This window comes from Chlorocebus sabaeus, chromosome 2 (genome assembly GCF_047675955.1).
Source record: "Chlorocebus sabaeus isolate Y175 chromosome 2, mChlSab1.0.hap1, whole genome shotgun sequence".
In the NCBI taxonomy this organism is placed as follows: domain Eukaryota; kingdom Metazoa; phylum Chordata; class Mammalia; order Primates; family Cercopithecidae; genus Chlorocebus; species Chlorocebus sabaeus.
This window is the reverse complement of record NC_132905.1, coordinates 25,776,210-25,794,367: the sequence shown is the minus strand read 5'-3', so window position 1 is coordinate 25,794,367 and position 18,158 is coordinate 25,776,210. Positions and strand designations below refer to the sequence as shown.

At 48.0% G+C, this 18,158-nt stretch overlaps 1 protein-coding gene across 1 annotated transcript in view; it reads left to right on the top strand.

The window, feature by feature from the left end:
• BPI (bactericidal permeability increasing protein) overlaps window positions 1–18,158 on the top strand; it is a 34,353-nt gene extending 16,195 nt beyond the window's left edge. The window contains exons 7-15 of the mRNA XM_008017749.3: window positions 648–739; window positions 4,397–4,573; window positions 5,307–5,366; window positions 6,813–6,980; window positions 8,147–8,214; window positions 11,631–11,673; window positions 14,992–15,055; window positions 16,163–16,239; window positions 17,712–18,158. Of these exons, the coding sequence (XP_008015940.3) occupies window positions 648–739; window positions 4,397–4,573; window positions 5,307–5,366; window positions 6,813–6,980; window positions 8,147–8,214; window positions 11,631–11,673; window positions 14,992–15,055; window positions 16,163–16,239; window positions 17,712–17,750 (788 nt within the window). The 3' untranslated portion in view covers window positions 17,751–18,158. The remainder of the gene's footprint in view (window positions 1–647; window positions 740–4,396; window positions 4,574–5,306; window positions 5,367–6,812; window positions 6,981–8,146; window positions 8,215–11,630; window positions 11,674–14,991; window positions 15,056–16,162; window positions 16,240–17,711) is intronic.

Sequence of the window (18,158 nt, the reverse complement as noted above, 5' to 3'; positions counted from 1 at the left end):
TTGGTCTGAATCCCAGCTTCATCCCTCACCAATCATTGGACAACTTGGATTTCTGAGCCTTGGTTTCTTCTCTGCTAACTGAGGAAAGGAATAAAGGAAGGGCTGATGTTTATTTAACTCTCATTGATTACTGCTGGGAAACAGAGAAACTCTTCAGACTTGAGCCAGCCAGGGCTCAGCCTGGGCTATTACCAATGATCCTGACAATGATCCTCCCTGGCTTTTGAGCCTCTGCATGGACAGGACATTGGGCATCCATCTTCTCTCAAAACCCTCCCAGCATCTTTGAGGTCACTAGGATTCTCTCTGTTCTACAAATGACAAAAAAATGACTCAGAGAAGTGCAAGGACTTGTCCAAGGTCATCCAGAGTTTGGTTCAAGCCTAGGTCTCTCTGTGCCCTTGACCGTGTGTCTTAGCCACTCATCTCAGGGCTGCTGGAAGAAGAGAGTAAGGGGGTGTCTGTGAATGTGGGGTGTGGGTTCATTTTCCCTTAAGGCAAGCTTCCTTAAGGAGGGCTCCCTGGAGGAGGTGGGAATGGAACTTGCACTGTAGTTCTTGATCCAATTTTAGGGGATTCTGATCCTGCATTTCAGTTTCCAGGGATGACGCCATGGGAGATAACTCATGGTCCATCTTTCTCTGTAGTAATGACCGAAATAGATGCTGTGGCTGGAATCAACTATGGGCTGGTGGCACCTCCGACAACCACGGCTGAGACCCTGGATGTACAGATGAAGGTGAGGCTGACACTGAGAATCACACACCCTCATACTTCTGTCTCAGACACTCCAGGGCTCCCCAGTCCTTGGAAACAAATTGTTTAATGTCCCCCACTTCCTATCTGACTCACCACCACCCTCTCTACTCTCCCTGCCTCTCCCTGCTCCAGTCACACTGGCCTCCCCACCATTCCTGAAACACACCATGCCTGCCCCTCCCCAAGGCCTTTGTCCTTGCTTTTTCTCTGCCTGGGTGCTCTTCCCCAGGTTTCCACACAGCTCTCCCTTGCTTCCTTCAAGTCTTTGCTCAAATATTCCCTTCCTAGAGAGGCCTTCCCAGATCACTCTCGCTGAAATAGCTCTCTCCTCTTCCCCCACATCCTGCTTTATTACCAATACACACACACACACAGTCTCAAGTCTGTCTCCCTCACTATGATGAGAGAGAAGGAGCTGCAACTGCTTTGTTCACTACCATATGTGCAGCACCTAGACCAATGCTTGGCACATAGTAGGTGCTCAATAAATTATTTGTTGGGTGGATGGATATATGGATGGATGGGTAGTTGGATGGGTGGGTGGGTGGATGGATGGGTGGGTGGGTAGACAGGTGGATGGGTAAGTGGATGGGGGATGGGTGTGTTGGTGGATGAATGGATGGATGGATAGATGGATGGATGGATGGATGAGTAAGTGGGTGGATGGGTGGGTGGATGAAAGAATGAGTGGGTGGGTAGATGGGTAGGTGGACGGTTGAGTGTGTGGGTGTATTGGTGGATGGATGGGTAGGTAGATGGGTGGGTGGATGAATGGATGGGTGGGTGGGTAGGTGGGTGGGCAGGTAGGTGGATGGGTGGGTGGGTGTATTGGTGGGTGGATGGATGGATGGATAGATGGATGGATACATGGATAGATGGGTAGGTTGATGGGTGGGTGGATGAATGGATGGGCGGGTGGGTATATGGGTGGGTGGGTAAGTGAATGGGTGGGTGGGTGTATTGGTGGATGGATGGATGGATGGATGGATAAGTGGGTAAGTGGGTGGGTGGGTGGGCGGATGGAAGGAAGGATGTATGTATGTATGTACGAATGGATGGATGGATGGATGGAGTTTTATTGCATGCTGCTCCCTCCCTTACTCACCACCCTCCAACCAGGCACACTGGCCTTACACTTCCTCAAACAGGTTAAGCTTCCTCTCACCTCAGGGTCTTTGTCCTAGCTGTTCCCTCTGCCTGGTACTCCCTTCCTTCCCAATGCCCACCTCTACCCTGCTGGCTTCTTATAGTACTCCACGTGGGTCTTCGCTCAGCTGTCACTCACAGAGCAGCCTTCCCTACCACCCCAGCAAGGGTGGGTCCCACTCTAAAATTCATCCTGGATTGTGCCTCCTTCAGTCCTTCCACATTGGTGATTTGCCTCTTTGTTTACAGTTTGTTTGTTTGTTTGTTTCAAAACACATTCAGTGTGGAAAAGAAAATTTAGAAACTGCAGAGGAATTCAGAAATAAATATAGGAAAGAAGGAAAAGAAAGAAAAAGAGAGACAGGAATTACCCGAGTCTACAACCTAGAGATAAGCACCATCAATAAACAAGTGTAGATCCCTCCAGCCCTTGTCTTTGCAGAAACAGAGGAAGATACACACACACACACACACACATACACACACACAGAGAGAGAGAGAGAGAGAAACAAATGTACACATATATAGGCATAAAAACAAATACACACAAAACCCACAATATAGAAACAGGAAAAAATGCACACACATGTACTCACATACACACAACAAAATACACACAGACATATATTTTGCACGTGTCATATTATATATTCTGCTGTACAACCTTAAAAAATCGATACATGTAATAGGAACATCTTTGCCATCCACAAAATATCCTCTTGCAGCCCTTTACTGGCTGCTTGGTTTTTCAGCGGACGGTTTGGGTTAAGGTACGAGCACAGTGCTCCCTCCTGGGACGCTTGGGCTCTCCATTTTTTTTCTACAAATGTAACCAAAGCTGCAGTGATCATCCTTGCAATTGTGTCTCTGTCCATCCTTGAGCATTTCCTAGAAGTGAAATCGCTAGACCAAATGGCATACTAAGAAAAAAAAAATGAATACCCACATATATCTAAGTGATACAACAGAGTAAAAGATTAAAACAATAAGTAATTATCTTCAGTGAGAGGTCCTGTTTATCTCCTGGGCTCCTGCCCAGAGTTGATCACTGACAACCATGGAGTGTGTTAACTTCCCAGGTCCCTGGTTCTAAGCACTCACATAAATGCATGAGAAAATCCATCTAGATTTTGCTGATGATCTACATGAATCGATACACACTGTTCTTCCACTTGCTTTTCTCACTTAACAATATGTATTAAAGATGATTTCTAGTCAGTACATAGGTCCATCTTTATTATTATTATTTGAGATAGAGTTTTGTCTTGTTGCCCAGGCTGGAGTGCAATGGCACGACCTCCACTCACTGCAACCTCTGCCTTCCAGGTTCAGGCGATTCTCCTGCCTCAGCCTGCAGCAGCTGGGATTACAGGCTCCCGCCACCACGCCTGGCTAATTTTTTGTATTTTTAGTAGAGATGGGGTTTCACCACGTTGGCCAGGCTGGTCTCAATTTCCTGACCTCTGGTGATCCAACTGCCTTGGCCTCCCAAAGTGCTAGGATTACAGGCGTGAGTCACTGCGCCCGGTCCATCTTATTATTATTATGAGTTGCACGTATTCCATAATATGGAGGTTATGCTTGTTAATTTTAAGTAATAAAATAATTATAAGGTACAGAGAATGCTATACACTTCCAAGTACCCAACACACAGATTTAAGAAATCTTACCATTTTGTCATATTTGCTTCTGATTCTTAAAAAAATAAAAAACATTGTAGAAATAACTAAGGAGGCCCCCTTGAGTGCCTCTCCCCACACCCCAGAACCGTGCTGATGATGTTGGTGTGTGTCCTTCTTGCCTGTGTTTTTATACTTTTTATGGGCCTTTAAATTTTACATAAGTGGTATCCTACCATATGTATCCATCTATAATTTGGTTTTTTAAGCTCAACATTTATTTGCTAAAAAGTGATCTGCTTTTGCAACATATTGCCAAATTGCTTTTCAGAAACATAAAGAGCAACCCTAGAAGCTTATGAAAGCTCTCACCAAACACTAGATAGCACCAGTTTAAAGCACACACAACACTGAAAACAATTGACCTCTTTTCCCATTTTGCTAACTTTACAGATGAAACAAACAAGATTTCACTGTTCTTTTCCTAGGGCTTCTGTGCTTACTAGCAAGGTTGAGGCTGAGACAGTGGAGTGGTTAGGAGAATGTTCACTGGACATTGGAGGCCTGGGTTCAATTTCTGGCTCTGCCACTTACCAGCTGTGTGACCTTGGGCAAGTCCCTTCACCTCCGTGTGCCTCAGTGTCCTCTCCTATACGATGAGCATAATTACACCTGCCTTCCCAGGACGGGCATGAAACGCACTTAGAAACTAATGCCCAGGAGGCATTTGATGCTACTGTTAACTTCTGGTCATTGCTTTTTCCTTTGCGAGTGTACAAGTGGTGTCTTCAGCCCATTTTTTTCCTGGATGGAGACGTTGACTTATAATTCTTGCAGAATATCTGGGCTCACTCTGTTGCCTCTACCCCCAGGGGGAGTTTTACAGTCAGAACCACCACAATCCACCTCCCTTTGCTCCAGCAGTGATGGAGTTTCCTGCTGCCCATGACCGCATGGTGTACCTGGGCCTCTCAGACTACTTCTTCAACACAGCCGGGCTTGTATACCAACAGGCTGGGGTCTTGAAAATGACCCTTAGAGATGACATGGTAAGGCTGGGCTGTGGGTGGGTGTGGGAAGAATACTGGACCCAGAGTCCTGCAGCCCTTCCAGACAAATCTGGAAAAAGCTTTTCTCACATTGAGGGAGGTTAAGGTGTTGACTCTAGAGTCAGCTAGAGCTGAGTTCCAATATCAGCCCCCCTCCCCTCCAGCTGGGTGGCCCAGGTCAATTACTCTACCTCTCAGAACTTATTATGTCTTCTGTAAAACACCAATAACTGGTTTTCTCCAAAGGGTGTCATGAGGATTCAATGAGATAGTAATGCCTGATTAAATGAGATATTAGTCTATGAGAGGACGGAACACAGAGCTCTGAATGTAGAAAGTAATGAATAAGAAATGTAAGGGCTATATTGACAAGTACTTGTCAGACTCTGTCATCCAGTCCCAGCATCACGCTAAGGCAGAGGCAGACTCTGCCTTAGCCTTAATGTGGCATCCTATGAGATTGGTTTGAGGGCAGATTGGGCTTTCTCAGGAGCAAAAAGCAAGCAGGCGGTCACTGACTAGCTCCTAACCATTCCGGGCCAACTGCTGCAGAAGGTGTGGCTTGGCTTCCGGGCTGGTTGCTGCAGAATTTGTGGGTCAGTGCTCTGTTGTCACATAGGGGCTGGCCACTGTCTGTGCGTGCAGTCAGCTTCTCGCCCCCATATGGAACTTACCCCCTCCACTCCGTCTATAACAGCATCCTCCGAGATCCTTTTCTCATCTCTTGCTACAGATTCCAAAGGAGTCCAAATTTCGACTGACAACCAAATTCTTTGGAACCTTCCTACCTGAGGTATGGAAGACCTTGCTTTCCTTTAGTGAGCCCGGGGGTTCTGGGAGGACAGGGCTTTGCTGAGTGGATAAGGAGACCCTCCCCTCCACCCAACATACACACACAAGATCCAGAAGCAACCCAGCATGAAAGGGTGGAAACAGCTTCATCCCCAGAACAGAGAAAGGCTGCAAGTGCCCAGTTGATCAGGTGTGGGAGTAGATGCTGGCTGGAGGTGGAGGGAGGATCTTTCATGCAATAAATTTCTATTGAATGCCCACCATGTGCCTGGGGCCCTGTGCTGGGAACCCAACAAAATAGGCCACCTCCCTACCCTCCTGAAGCTCCCAGACCAGTAGAGAGAGAAAAATATCATCCAGACACCCAAAACAATAACAAAAATAATGTGGACTGTTACCAGTGAAGCCAACAGGTGGATGAGGTTACTTTAGACAAAGTGGTCAAGGAGGGCCTCTGTCTTTTTCTGCTCAGGCTACCATAACAAAATGCCACAAATCAGGTGGCATAAATAACAGAATTTATTTCTCATAGCTCTCGAGACTGGAAGTTCAAGGTTAAGGTGTCAGCAGATTTGGTTTCTAGTAAGGGCTCTCTTCCTGGCTTGTAGACTGCCTCCTTCTTGCTGTGTCCTCACAGGGCCTTTTCTCAATGCATGCATGGCAGTGGGTGGGACAGAGCTCTCTGGTGTCCCTTCTTATAAGGACACTAATTCTATCGGATCAGGGCCTGACCGACCATTATGAACTCACTTAACCTCAGTTACTTCCTTAGAGGCCCTTCTCCAAATGAAGCCACACCGGGAATTAGGGTTTCGTCATATGAATTTGGGGGAACACAAACATTCTGTTCATAGCAGTATCTCTGGTGGTAAAACCCCATAAATTTCTATACAGAGAAGCTCTGGTTGGGGGGAGAGGTGTGCTTAGTAGGGGTATCCAGGAGTGTTGTCTTGAACCTTCTTTGCAAAACAATCACATTATTTTTACTCAGGCTGTGGGTTTAACTCGGGGAATATCAGAGACTAAGAGAGACGGGAAGAAGGTCACCAACACCCTCCTTAGTTCCCCCTTGAAGCCGCTACTGCTGTCTGAGAAAGTAACATCTGCAGAAACCTGAAGGAAGGGAAAGAGCCGAGAGAGAAGAATGCGAGGAAAAGCATCTAACAAGGGGGAACAGAGAGTGCAAAGGGTTTTAGATGGCAAGAGAGCTTGTTGAGTTTGAGGCACAGAAAGAGTTCTGTGTGGCTGAAGATGGAAGACAAGAGGCAGAGGCACATGTGGTGAGGCTGGCAGGGTGCCAGCTGGCAGACTGTGCAATCTTAGGATTTATTCTAAGAGCAATGGGAAGACAATGAAGGTATTTAAGCAGGGGCAGGCCAAGATAGGATTCATAAACATTTTAACAGAAACTCCTCCTTTCGTTGGTTGTCTCCACTGGGGGCTGCAGGTGGCCAAGATGTTTCCCAACATGAAGATACAGATCCACGTCTCAGCCTCTGCCCCACCACACCTGTCCGTGCAGCCCACTGGCCTTACCTTCTACCCTGCCGTGGACGTCCAGACCTTTGCCGTCCTCCCCAACTCCTCCCTGGCTTCCCTCTTCCTGATTGGCATGGTAAGCTGTTCCTGGGTGTGGACAGATGAGGAGCCCCAGACAGTCCCAAGAGCACTGTCTTTGGAGTCAGGAGATCATGTGAATCCTGTCCGGATTCAAACCTGGACTGTGTCACTCCAGAGCCTGAGACTTGAGTCACTGTACTCAACGGTGCCGGCTCCTGAAGGTCCCCCAGCCATTCACTAGTGCATTTGTTTACTTATTCATTCTATTATTCATTCGGTCAATTTCTCATTCATTCCATTATTCATTCCATGTTGGCTTGAAATATGTGTACTGTTTCCAATTCATTCACTTATATCTTTAGTCATTCAATTATGCATTTGTGTATTTGTTCATTCAATTATTAATTCATTCAGTTATTTATTAGATTGTTGACTTGAAATATGCCTTTTCTGATTCCCACACGCATTCATTTATTCAATTATTCATTTACTTATGCCTTTGTTCAATTGATCATTCATTTGTATATTTGTTCATTTATTCATCCATCATGTATTCATTCATGCATATCTTTGTTATTCTTTCATTCACATATTTTTTAATCCTTCATTTGCCTCAGTTTTCACTCCATTGTTGATTTATCCATTCATCCCTTTGATCACTCCATCACTCCACAAAGATTTGGTGGCACCCATATGGCCACTGAGGGCGTAGTTCAGACACTCTCTGCACCAGGAAGCACTTAGAGGCCTTAGGCAAGTCCACGTGGTCTCCCAAGCTGAGACCTGTTATTCCCACTTTGCGCACAGAATTGGTCCTGCGGGGTCATCCAAGGCCACACAGACTGCACAGAACAGCTGAGGTGGGAACCCGGGACTTCCTCCTCATATTTTTTGAATGAATTAATGAATGAGGGATTGTGAGAACAGGGCTGGCCTGGACTGCAGCCCTGAGGTCTGCCTTACGTAGCCCCTCCAAGAGTGGCCCAAGAACTCTGAAATGGTCCTGGAAAGTAGACAGAGAAAATGGAATTTGGCTGACAGTTTAGGACTCAACAGCCACAAAGCCAAGGGAAGTGTCCCCACTCCTCCGGCTCTGCGGGCCTGACCCCACGGTGTGCGCTGCCCTGCGGAGCCGCTATGAAGCTGACCCTTCTCGGTTTGGAGGCCTTGCAGCCAGGCACCTGGGTCGGGGCACTTCACCCTGGGTTGTTGTTTTGGCAGAGCACGACTGGTTCCATGGAGGTGGAAGCCAAGTCCGACAGGCTTGTTGGAAAGCTCCAGGTGGATAGGTAAGTGGGCCTGTGAGGGGAGGAGGGGGCTCCCCCGCTGTCTTCGGTGTCCATGGGATGGCAGTGGCCCTGTGACGTACAGAAGCACTGCATTATTGATTTCCTGTTGGTTCATCACATTAAAACCTCAAAGAGTGTGCAATGGCCACACTATCCCCATTTTGCAGACCATGAAACTGATGCTCAGAGAAAAAGTGACTTGCTCGAGGTCACACATTGTAGGTGACCAACCATCTCAGCTTACCTACAAATGTCCCAGTTCTAGCAGTGGCAGTCCTGTGTTCTGGGACATGGCCAGTCCTCATGGCTGGGAGGCGTCAGCTGATGATCCCCACTGAACCACAACAGCATCCAGCCGCCCCATGTCCCTGGCTTTCCTTGACACTAGAAAATCCCACTTCAACTTCTTCTCACCCCATCCTCAGGACTTTAACCACCATCCTCTGCTGGGAGACTCTAGAATCCACATGGCCCTGATTCGAGTCCCAGCAGGGGAGTTTGTGGTTAAGAGTGTGGCCCTGACATGAGGCTGCCTGCATTTGAAGTGCAGCTCACCTTGGCAAGCACCAGAACGCTGCCAACTTCAGTTCTCTGGCTCTCAAATAAGTCCAGTAAGGCCAGGCGCAGTGGCTCACGCCTGTAATCCCACCTCTTTGGGAGGGAGGACCACCTGAGGTCAGGAGTTTGAGACCAATCTGGCCAACATGGTGAAACCCCGTCTCTACTAAAAATACAAAAATTAGCTGGGCATGGTGGCGGAAGCCTGTAATCCCAGCTACTGGAGAGGCTGAGGCAGGAGAATGGCTTGTACCTGGGAGGTGGAGGTTGCAGTGAGCCAAGATCGTGCCACTACACTCCAGCCTAGGAGACAGCGTGAGACTCCATCTCAAAAAATAAAATAAAATAAAATAAAATAAAATAAAATAAAATAAGCCCAGTAATTACTTTGCCGACAGCATCATTGTGAGCTGAAATGAGGTATTAATATGTGTTGAAGTGTTTAGAACACTCAGGGACAGAATAAACACTCAATATGCAAGAGGGAAAGAGAAACAGAAACTCAGAAAGAGAGAAATACAGGCCAGGCATGGTGGCTCACGCCTCTCTCCCAGCACTTTGGGAGGCCATGGTGGGAGGATCACCTGAACCCAAGAGTTCAAGACTAGCTGGGGCAACATAGTGAGACCTCGCCTCTACCAAAAAATATATATATAGGTATATAATTAGCCAGGTGTGGTGGTGCATGCCTGGGGTCCCAGCTACTCGAGAGGCTGAGGTGGGAGGATCCGTTGAGACCAGGAGGTCGAGGCTGCAGTGAGCCATGTTCGAGCCACTGTACTCCAGCCTGGGCAACAGAGCAAGACCCTGTCTCAAAATAAATAAATGGATTTTTTAAAGTAAAAGAAATACAGAAAGGGAGGTTGAGACATAGAGAAAGAGACAGAGACACAGAGAGTGACGCTCAGAGGAGACAGACACAAAGGAAGGAAGGGAGGGGAGTGATGTAGAAAAGGAAAGGCAGAGACAGAGGGAGACACTCAGAGAGACAGAGGAAGGGAGTAGGGGGCAGACAGAAGGAAACACCGTACGCAAGCAGATGTGATGGCCCCCCGCAGTGAGACCTGGCACCTGCCTCTTCAGCATGTTTGTGCTGTTTTCACGCAGCCTTGACCCACATCCCTGCCCGGTCCCGCCTTCTCCCTGGCACCGAGCCGTCCTTCTTCACCTTGAGACGGGCCCCAGAGGTTTATGCGCGGCTCATTTCTCCTGGCATCGTGTTGACAAGCGTTACTGCTTCAGAAATGTATAGATCTAATTTCTCCTGAAACACCCACGGGCCTCTCGAGTAAAGGAGCTGGAGAGGATACAGCTGGGTGTGGGCTGAGCACAGGCTTTCTGGAATACGCAGGGAATGGGGATAGGGTGTGAGAATCCATGGAGCAGAAATCCTGGGGCTACTGACTCTTGAGGAGCAAGGGCAAGTTTTCAAGCTTTGTACAGTGTTGGAGATAACCTGGGCTTTGCCTTCGAGGAGCCCTGTTTGAAACCCTGCTTGCTTGCTTGCTTGCTTGTTTGCTTGCTTTCCTTCTTTCTTTCTTTCAGACAGAGTTTTGCTCTGTCACCCAGACTGGTGTACAGTGTGGCACAATCTCAGCTCACTGCAACCCCCACCTCCTGGGTTCAAGCGATTCTCCTGCCTCAGCCTCCCGAGCAGCTGGGACTACAGGCACACACCACCACACTTGGCTAATTTTTGTATTTTTAGTAGAGACAGGGTTTCCCATGTTGGCCAGGCTGGTCTCAAACTCCTGACCTCAAGTGATCTGCCTGCCTCAGCCTCCCAAAGTGGTGGGATTACAGGAATGATTCACCATGCCTGGCCAAAACTCTGCTTTATTACAGCCTGGGCAACATAGTGAGACCCCGCCTCTACAAAAAAAAAAAATTTAAAAATTAGCTGGATGCGGTGGCGTACACCTGTAATCCCAGCTAGCTGGGAGGCTGAGGTGGGAGGATCACCTGAGCCCAGGGGGGTCGAGGCTGCAGTGAGCTGTGATTTTGCTGTGCAGTGCAGCCGTGACTACACTCTAGCCTGAGCTAGTGAGACCCCATCTCAAAGAAGAAAACAAAAAAGAAACCCTGCTTTGCTGATTGTTAGCTGTGTGACCTGGGACCATTGCTTGACCTCTGAGTGTCAGTTTCATCATATGTAAAAATGGATGTAATGGCCCTTGCCTCTTGTAGTGTTACTGGGATTCAGTGGGATAAAGCACCCAACACAGCTAATGAAAGGTTGGGTTTCAATAAACAGCCATATGTTCCCTGCTTCCTCTGAGATCACTGTTAAGAATGTCATAAAGGCCATAAAGGGAAAATACTATATTGGCTCAGATAACTGAAAAATCCAAGGTTTTCAGGCAAGGAAAGACCCAGGTGCTCAAATGATATCCTTAGGAATCTGTCTCCCTCTCTTGGCTTTGTGCTGTGCTGGCTTCACTGCCCAGCAGGCTGTCACCAAGTGGCAGCAAAATAGTCACCAGGAGTTTCCTTATTTTCCCAGAGAAAAGAGAATACCTCATTCCCAATATTCCCAGCAGAAGTCCTGGGACTGACTTGCACTGGGCCAGCATAGGTCAGAGGTACATCCTTGCAGCAATGACTGTGGCAGGAGAGGTGGACTATGCCCTTTGGCCAGCATGGCCCAGAGCTCAGTGTGGGGTCAACAGCACTAACAATGCAGGGACTGTGTGAATTCTCCGAAGGAAACATCAGGGGGCTGTGACGGTGGAAGAGGAGTGGATACTGGGTGGGAAAACCGGGCAGTATCCACCAGAGTGGGTATCTCCTCTCTAGAAACTGGGTTCTCACGCTAGTCAGGCATCTGGTGGTCTCAGTCCTCCCCTCCCCTCTCACAGGCTGGTCCTGGAACTGAAGCACTCAAATATTGGCCCGTTCCCGGTGAGTCTGAGGCCCTTGGTGGCTTCTTCCTCCTCCTGATCTGGTGGTGGGAAGAGGGACATGTCATAGGCTCGTGGCATTATTTAAGAAGCCACTGGCTCATTTGCATTTAATTGGGTTGTGAATTAATGGTTCGAGAAGCTTGGTGGGCAGAGGGATCTGAGCCAGAATCTCTGCTCTGTGCCTACTAACTGTGAGGCCTTGGGCAAGTCACTTCCCTTTTCTGAACTCCAGACCTTCCCCACCTAGGTAAGTGTAGAATGGTTTAAATGGGATTAAACATGCATGATCTGGTAGAGAAAATCTGCTCAACAAGTATTTGTTGGATGAACAAATGAATTACTTTATCGAGCACCTATTATGTGCCAAGTACTGCTCCAAGTGCGGAGTAGGCTGATGCACAAGACGGGGAAGTGATGCCTTCTCAGAGCCTTACATGGCAGCAGGAAGATAGCACAATAAGAAATGAAAGGCCAGGCACAGTGGCTCACGTCCATAATTCCAGCACTTTGGGAGGCCAAAGCAGGAGGATTGCTTGAGGCTAGGACTTCAAGACCAGCCTGAACAACATAGCAAGACCCCATCTCTTATAAAAAATAAAAATTAAGTGGGTGTGGTGCCATGCACCTGTAGTCCCAGATACCTGGGAGTCTGAGGCAGGAGGATGGCTCCAACACGGGAGTTCCAGGTTACACAAGCTAAGATCATGCTACACTGCACCCCAGCCTGGGTGACAGAGTAAGATCCTGTCAAAAAAAAAAAAAAAAAAAAAAAGAGAGAGAGAGAGATCATTTCGGTCCCAATCAAAGCTATAAAAACCAAAGCGGGGATGGGTGGAAAGTGGTGGTGGAGAATGAAGTCAGAGGATGTGATCAGGGAGGGCCTCTCTGAGGAAGTGATGTTTGGACTGAAGGAGGAGAAGGAGCCCTGTGGTGGGGACTAGCTTGGCGTGTTTGGGGAATGAAGGGAGCCTGTGTGTCTGGAGCAGGGCGAGTAGGGGGCATTGGAAGAGATGTGGCCAGAGGGGCAGGCATAGGCTGGCTCATTCAGGGCTTTCCGGGCTGGGCTAGAGGAGGGGAGATTGTTGTATTGCACAGGCAGTGAGAAGCCAGTGCACTGTTTACCGCAGGGAGTGCTGGGAGTGGAGTTATACCTTTGTAACAGCTTCCCCTGGCTGGGGTGGGGGTTGGATTACAGACAAGGGAGTCAGTGGGAGGCTGGTGTGTTTGTCTACGTGAGATGCTGGGGGTGGGGACTCAGCTAGGAAGAAGAGAAAGATGGTGGACTGGAGACATATTTTGGAAGTAGATTTAGACAGAACTTAGTGAGAGATGTGAGCCTCTTTTATAAGGTGCATTTAAATATTTAATGCATATCTGTTGCACACCTTCTTCTGCACCCAGCATCATACTAGGCACAGTGGGGTATAACATGTGGTCAATGTCTGGCAGATTTAGACACAGCATAGAAGCCTCCCTCATGGCTGTGTGCTGAGGGAAAGGATTGTCTAGGTGACTACCAGGGTTTTGGGTGGAGCAGCTGGAGAAATGGCAGAGCTACGTAGTGACATGGAGAAAGGGCTGGTAGGAGAGGGAGGAGCAGGGAGAAACCTAGCTCAAGTCAGTGGTTCCCCTGCCCAGGAATCACTGCTCGTCATTAGGTAGATTTGCCCCTGCTGCCCTCACGAGGGGCATTGATGACGAGTTGCCCCTGTTAGCAGTAAGTAGTCGCCATGTTGTTCAACACCAGCCACACAGAGTGCCTGCCCTGTGTCTAACATCAGAAGCTGCAGTCTGCTGATCCTGTCCAGGGTCTTGCTACATTGACCTGAATCTCCTGCTGGCCTCTGGTTGAATCCCAGTTTCTGCTGCTCTGGAGAACATTTCCTTAAATTCCCGAGATGCCCCCAAGTTCCCCACCAAGTGAGTGCCTTGTAAGCCCCCCAATCCCAAAGTCATACCATCGCAGTGTCCCCTTCAAATCTGATAAAAATCCAGCCAGCCATTTCCACCGAATGAGATTCCAAAATGGAAGGACCAAATGCAACCTCCTTGTATTTTCATGGACTTAGTGGTTCCAAGGCTCTCTTGGTGGCTTGACTAAGTCCATAAATAATTTCTGCTTCTGTAGAAAACAGAAATGTAAAGTTCCCAGGATTCACAGGAAGGAGGGCACTGCATTTGGTGAGGCCAGGGAATAACAGGCCAGGAAAGAAGACTCAATTGTTCCAGAAACAAAAATGTGTATATTTACAAGTTGTAAATGTCACAACTACAGGCAAGCATCTTGAGGATTTTACAGTATTTTTAAATTTTTTTATTATTGCCAAAGCAAAACGTATGCACTATAGGGCAATCAGAACCTACAGATTTGGAAAAGAAAGAAAATAAAAACCACGCGTATTTTCATCACTTAGTTAATAATTTGAAGTATATGCTTCCTGACCTTTTGCAATGCCTATTTAATTAAAAAATGAAATGATGTGATTTCTATAGCCTGGTTTTCCTCACTCAAAAACATATCATGGTTATCTCTGTGTTGATACCTACATTTCTGTAATATCATTCTTAACAGTTGCATAATATTTCCTTCTATTAAAGTATTATCATTTTCCACCAAGTGATTCCCCTATTGTTGGACATGGAGGTTGCTTTTAATGTATTGTTTTGGATACATTTGTTGCTTTGGTCAACATTCTTGCATTCACATTTTTTCCTACACCCTACGTTATTTCCTTAGGATAAATCCCTTGGAGGAATGTTTGCTAGCCCAAAAGGCACACAGGGGTCTTGTTATGTTGCCCAGGTTGGTCTTGAACTCCTCCTGGTCTCAAGTGATCTACTCGCCTCAGCCTCGCAAAGCACTGGGGTTGCAGACATGAACCACCGAGCCCAACCAGGCACACACAAGCTTTTGATGAACATTGCGCCAAATAGCCCTCAAAGAGGTTGATCCGATTTGCCCTCTTACTGCAGTGTCTGGGAGGACACATTTTTAAAGCCGAGCTTTTCCCATTTAAATACTCTCTGATGACCTTCCTCATCATTGTCGTGAGTTGTAAGGCCTTGCACCTTACAGTTGAGAACATGCTTTACATCTGGAACCATCGGAGCAAAAGAAAGCACTTCCATGACCTTGACTGGGCTGCTAAGTGTTCACATATCACTTGCGTCCACCTCTCGGCAGTTTTCCCAGCTGTGCGGTTGCTGAGCAGCGCTAGGGGAAAGGAGGGTGACAGAGGTGGGGAGATGAGGACTGCTGGTCCCGCAGGGTCCTGGCGATGCGGGACCATCCTCCCATCCTTCCTCTGATTTCCAGGTTGAATTGCTGCAGGCTATCATGAACTACATTGTACCCACTTTTGTGCTGCCCAGGGTTAACGGTAAGGAACTTTGAAGAAACCATTCATTTTTAGTCATGGGGGAAGAGGGTGGGGTTGATTACCTACAGCCACCTAATACCTGGCCCCAGGTGTGAGGGCTGGGCAGTGGTAATGTCGAGTGAACCTCAAATGGCATCTGACCCAGAAACGGATGGAACAAAAAGGGAACTCACATGGGTTGACTTACTACACATGGGTTGATTCATTATTGCATGAATTTGTCCTTCCAAAACCCCCATGAGATGAAGGATTATTAACATCTCCAACTTTTATGGGAGGAAGTGGAAGAACAGAATGATTTAGTGACTTAGGTCACAGAGCAGACAAGGGGTAGGGCATGAGTTTGATCCCAGCTGTGAAGACAAAGCCCATGGTCTTTTTCCAACTCTGGAAAAAGGATGAGGGGGTGCCCTGATAACCCCTCCCAGAGCTTAGATCACCACGCTGGTAAAAACTTCAGGCAGGCCTGCCCCTGATCTTTGAGAGCAAGGGGCAAAAGTACAAATAGAGGCCCATATAACCTGTAACTAGGATATTTAGAACTTACCGATTAATCCAACAAATTATCATATGAAATATGACACATCAGTCCTGGGATCTGTCCTCCTACTTTGACAAATGTAGCTTTGTAATGACCTGGGAGGCCACGTTCTAATTTAGATTTCTCCAGAGTTCCATGTCAGAATGTGGCGGTATGTGGGGCACTTGCCCTGGCCACTGTCCGCCTCTGGCTTTATCCTAAACATTGAGGGGTTTCATGCACACATGCATTAAATACCCCTAATTACACACCACGCTCTGTCCACACCATTGCAAGCAGCAGATTTTTGGTTTAGTGTACACCAGTGGTGCCGCACCCTCAGGAGGGCCGTCATGGGGACAGAGTCCACTCAGGTCCTAGAGGTAGACTTGGGGCTGATGGACAACAGGTGAGAAGTACAGACTCTGGGGCAGCCTTCCTTTCGGGCATGTACGCCCATGCCAGTCCCTACCTAGGGCCAGGCGTGCCAGTTCAGGGAGGCTTTCTACCCAGGCTCTCTGGCCTTCCCTCCTCCCCTGCCCTTCCCTTTCTTTTCTGCTGGTCCTCACCGTTGGTCTCTGTCACAGAGAAACTACAGAAAGGCTTCCCTCTCCCGACGCCCGCCAGAGTCCAGCTCTACAACACGGTGCTTCAGCCTCACCAGGTGAGTCCCGGGGTCTTTTCCGCAAATCTCCCCTAATGATAGTGACCAACAGCAGCCCATGGCCGCAATGCTTCCTGCATGCTAAGCCCTGTGTCGAGTGCCTTCTACCCTTACAACAACCCTGGGATGTGGGTGCTGTTAAAAAACAGAGAAGACAGACCCAGGTTCAGAAGAGCCACACAGTGTTAAATGAAGTCCAGATTCAAAGCCAGGTTCCTGGCTTTGAACCATTGCTGCATCGTTCCCACGCTACACTCGGCAAAAATGAAATACATTTATTGGCCAAAGAACCTCTTTTATAAGGTGCATTTAAATATTTAACGAATACATGTTGCACGCCTTTTGCACCCAGCATCATACTAGGCACTGTGGGGTATAACATGTGGTCAATGTCTGGCAGATTTAGACACAGCACACAAGGCTCCCTCGTGGCTTTCACCCAGGCTGATCTCCATCTGCATTTGACACGATGCCTTTCCTGGGCATGCTTTCTTCTCTTAGTCGCCAGCACTCCCCTAGCTCCTGGTTGTCCACCTGCCACCTCCTCTGCTTGTTCTCCCACCCCTTCTCTGCAAGCTGGAGATCTCCAGGACCCCTCCCCAGGCCTCTTCTCTTCCCCCACCAGTGGCTGGCCTTCATCACTCTCGTCAACCTCTTCAGGCTTAGCTGCCATGTGTGTGCCACCCAGCGTCCCAGACATGCTTCCAGTCTTTATTTTTTCCAAACTCTCAGCTTGTGCATTTGCAGGCTCCCTCAATGTCTCCACCCTGAGGCCTCTTAAACCCAGCATGTCCCCACAAAGCTGTCACCTCTGTAGTGAAACCATCACCCAGTGTTGCATTTGTTACCTTGGTCAAAGGCTTTCCTGATAACTTGTGGCCCTCGTGGGTAGCCTCGCATCACCCAGATCCCGCCCTCTCCCTTTCCCCCAATGTCCAGTCCATCAATCCTCAATTCTTTAGACCAGGGAGCTAATTAATGGGGCTGAGAGACTGTAGAAAAATAGCCAAGAGTGCAGAGGAAACACATACCGCATGTTCCCCACCTTATACCAAGTTCATGCTTTTTTAAAAAAATGACCCATGGCACAATTTAATTTCTTCATTTCTAAAAATCCTGAGTGAAGGGCACAAAGGAGCAGAGAGAAGAGGTTTTGCAGCCTTGATTGTAACAAGCACTCCCTTGAGCTGCCATGAGGCAGGGATGACAAATGAAGGCCTCTAAAACAGCCTGGGGGGTCTCCGTGTCTGAGAAGGAGGCAGCTTCCAGGGAAGCTGCTGACAGATTCGCAGGTGTTGGCAGCTGTTGATGTGTGATCCAGGCGGCGAGACACTGAGTGACCCCCACTGGCCCTACCTTTCTCCTTCCCAATAGGCAGGCTCCCAAAATGTCCTTCTTAAAACTCCAGCAGCTGCACACTCACAAACAAGGGGTGCATCTTAACTGGTGACGACATTCTCATCTCTCCCTAGAACTTCCTGCTGTTCGGTGCAGATGTTGTGTATAAATGAAGGCGCCAGGGGTACCAGGGGCTGTCAGCCGCACCTGTTCCTGATGGGCTGTGGGGCACTGGCTGCCTTTCCCCAGGGAATCCTCTCCAGATCTTAACCAAGAGCCCCTTGCAAACTTCTTCGACTCAGATTCAGAAATGATCTAAACACGAGGAAACTTTATTCGTTGGAAAAGTGCATGGTGTGTATTTTAGGGATTATGAGCTTCTTTCAAGGGCTAAGGCTGCAGGGATATTTCCTCCAGGAATTGTATTTCAATTGTAACCAAGAAATTTCCATTTGTGCTTCATGAAAAAAACCTTCTGGTTTTTTTTTTTTTTCCCCCTGTGGATTCTGTGTGCTGGTATTGTTTCTTGTTTTATGTTCATTTATTTATTATTCATTGGCTGTAACCAATGTGGCCGGCAG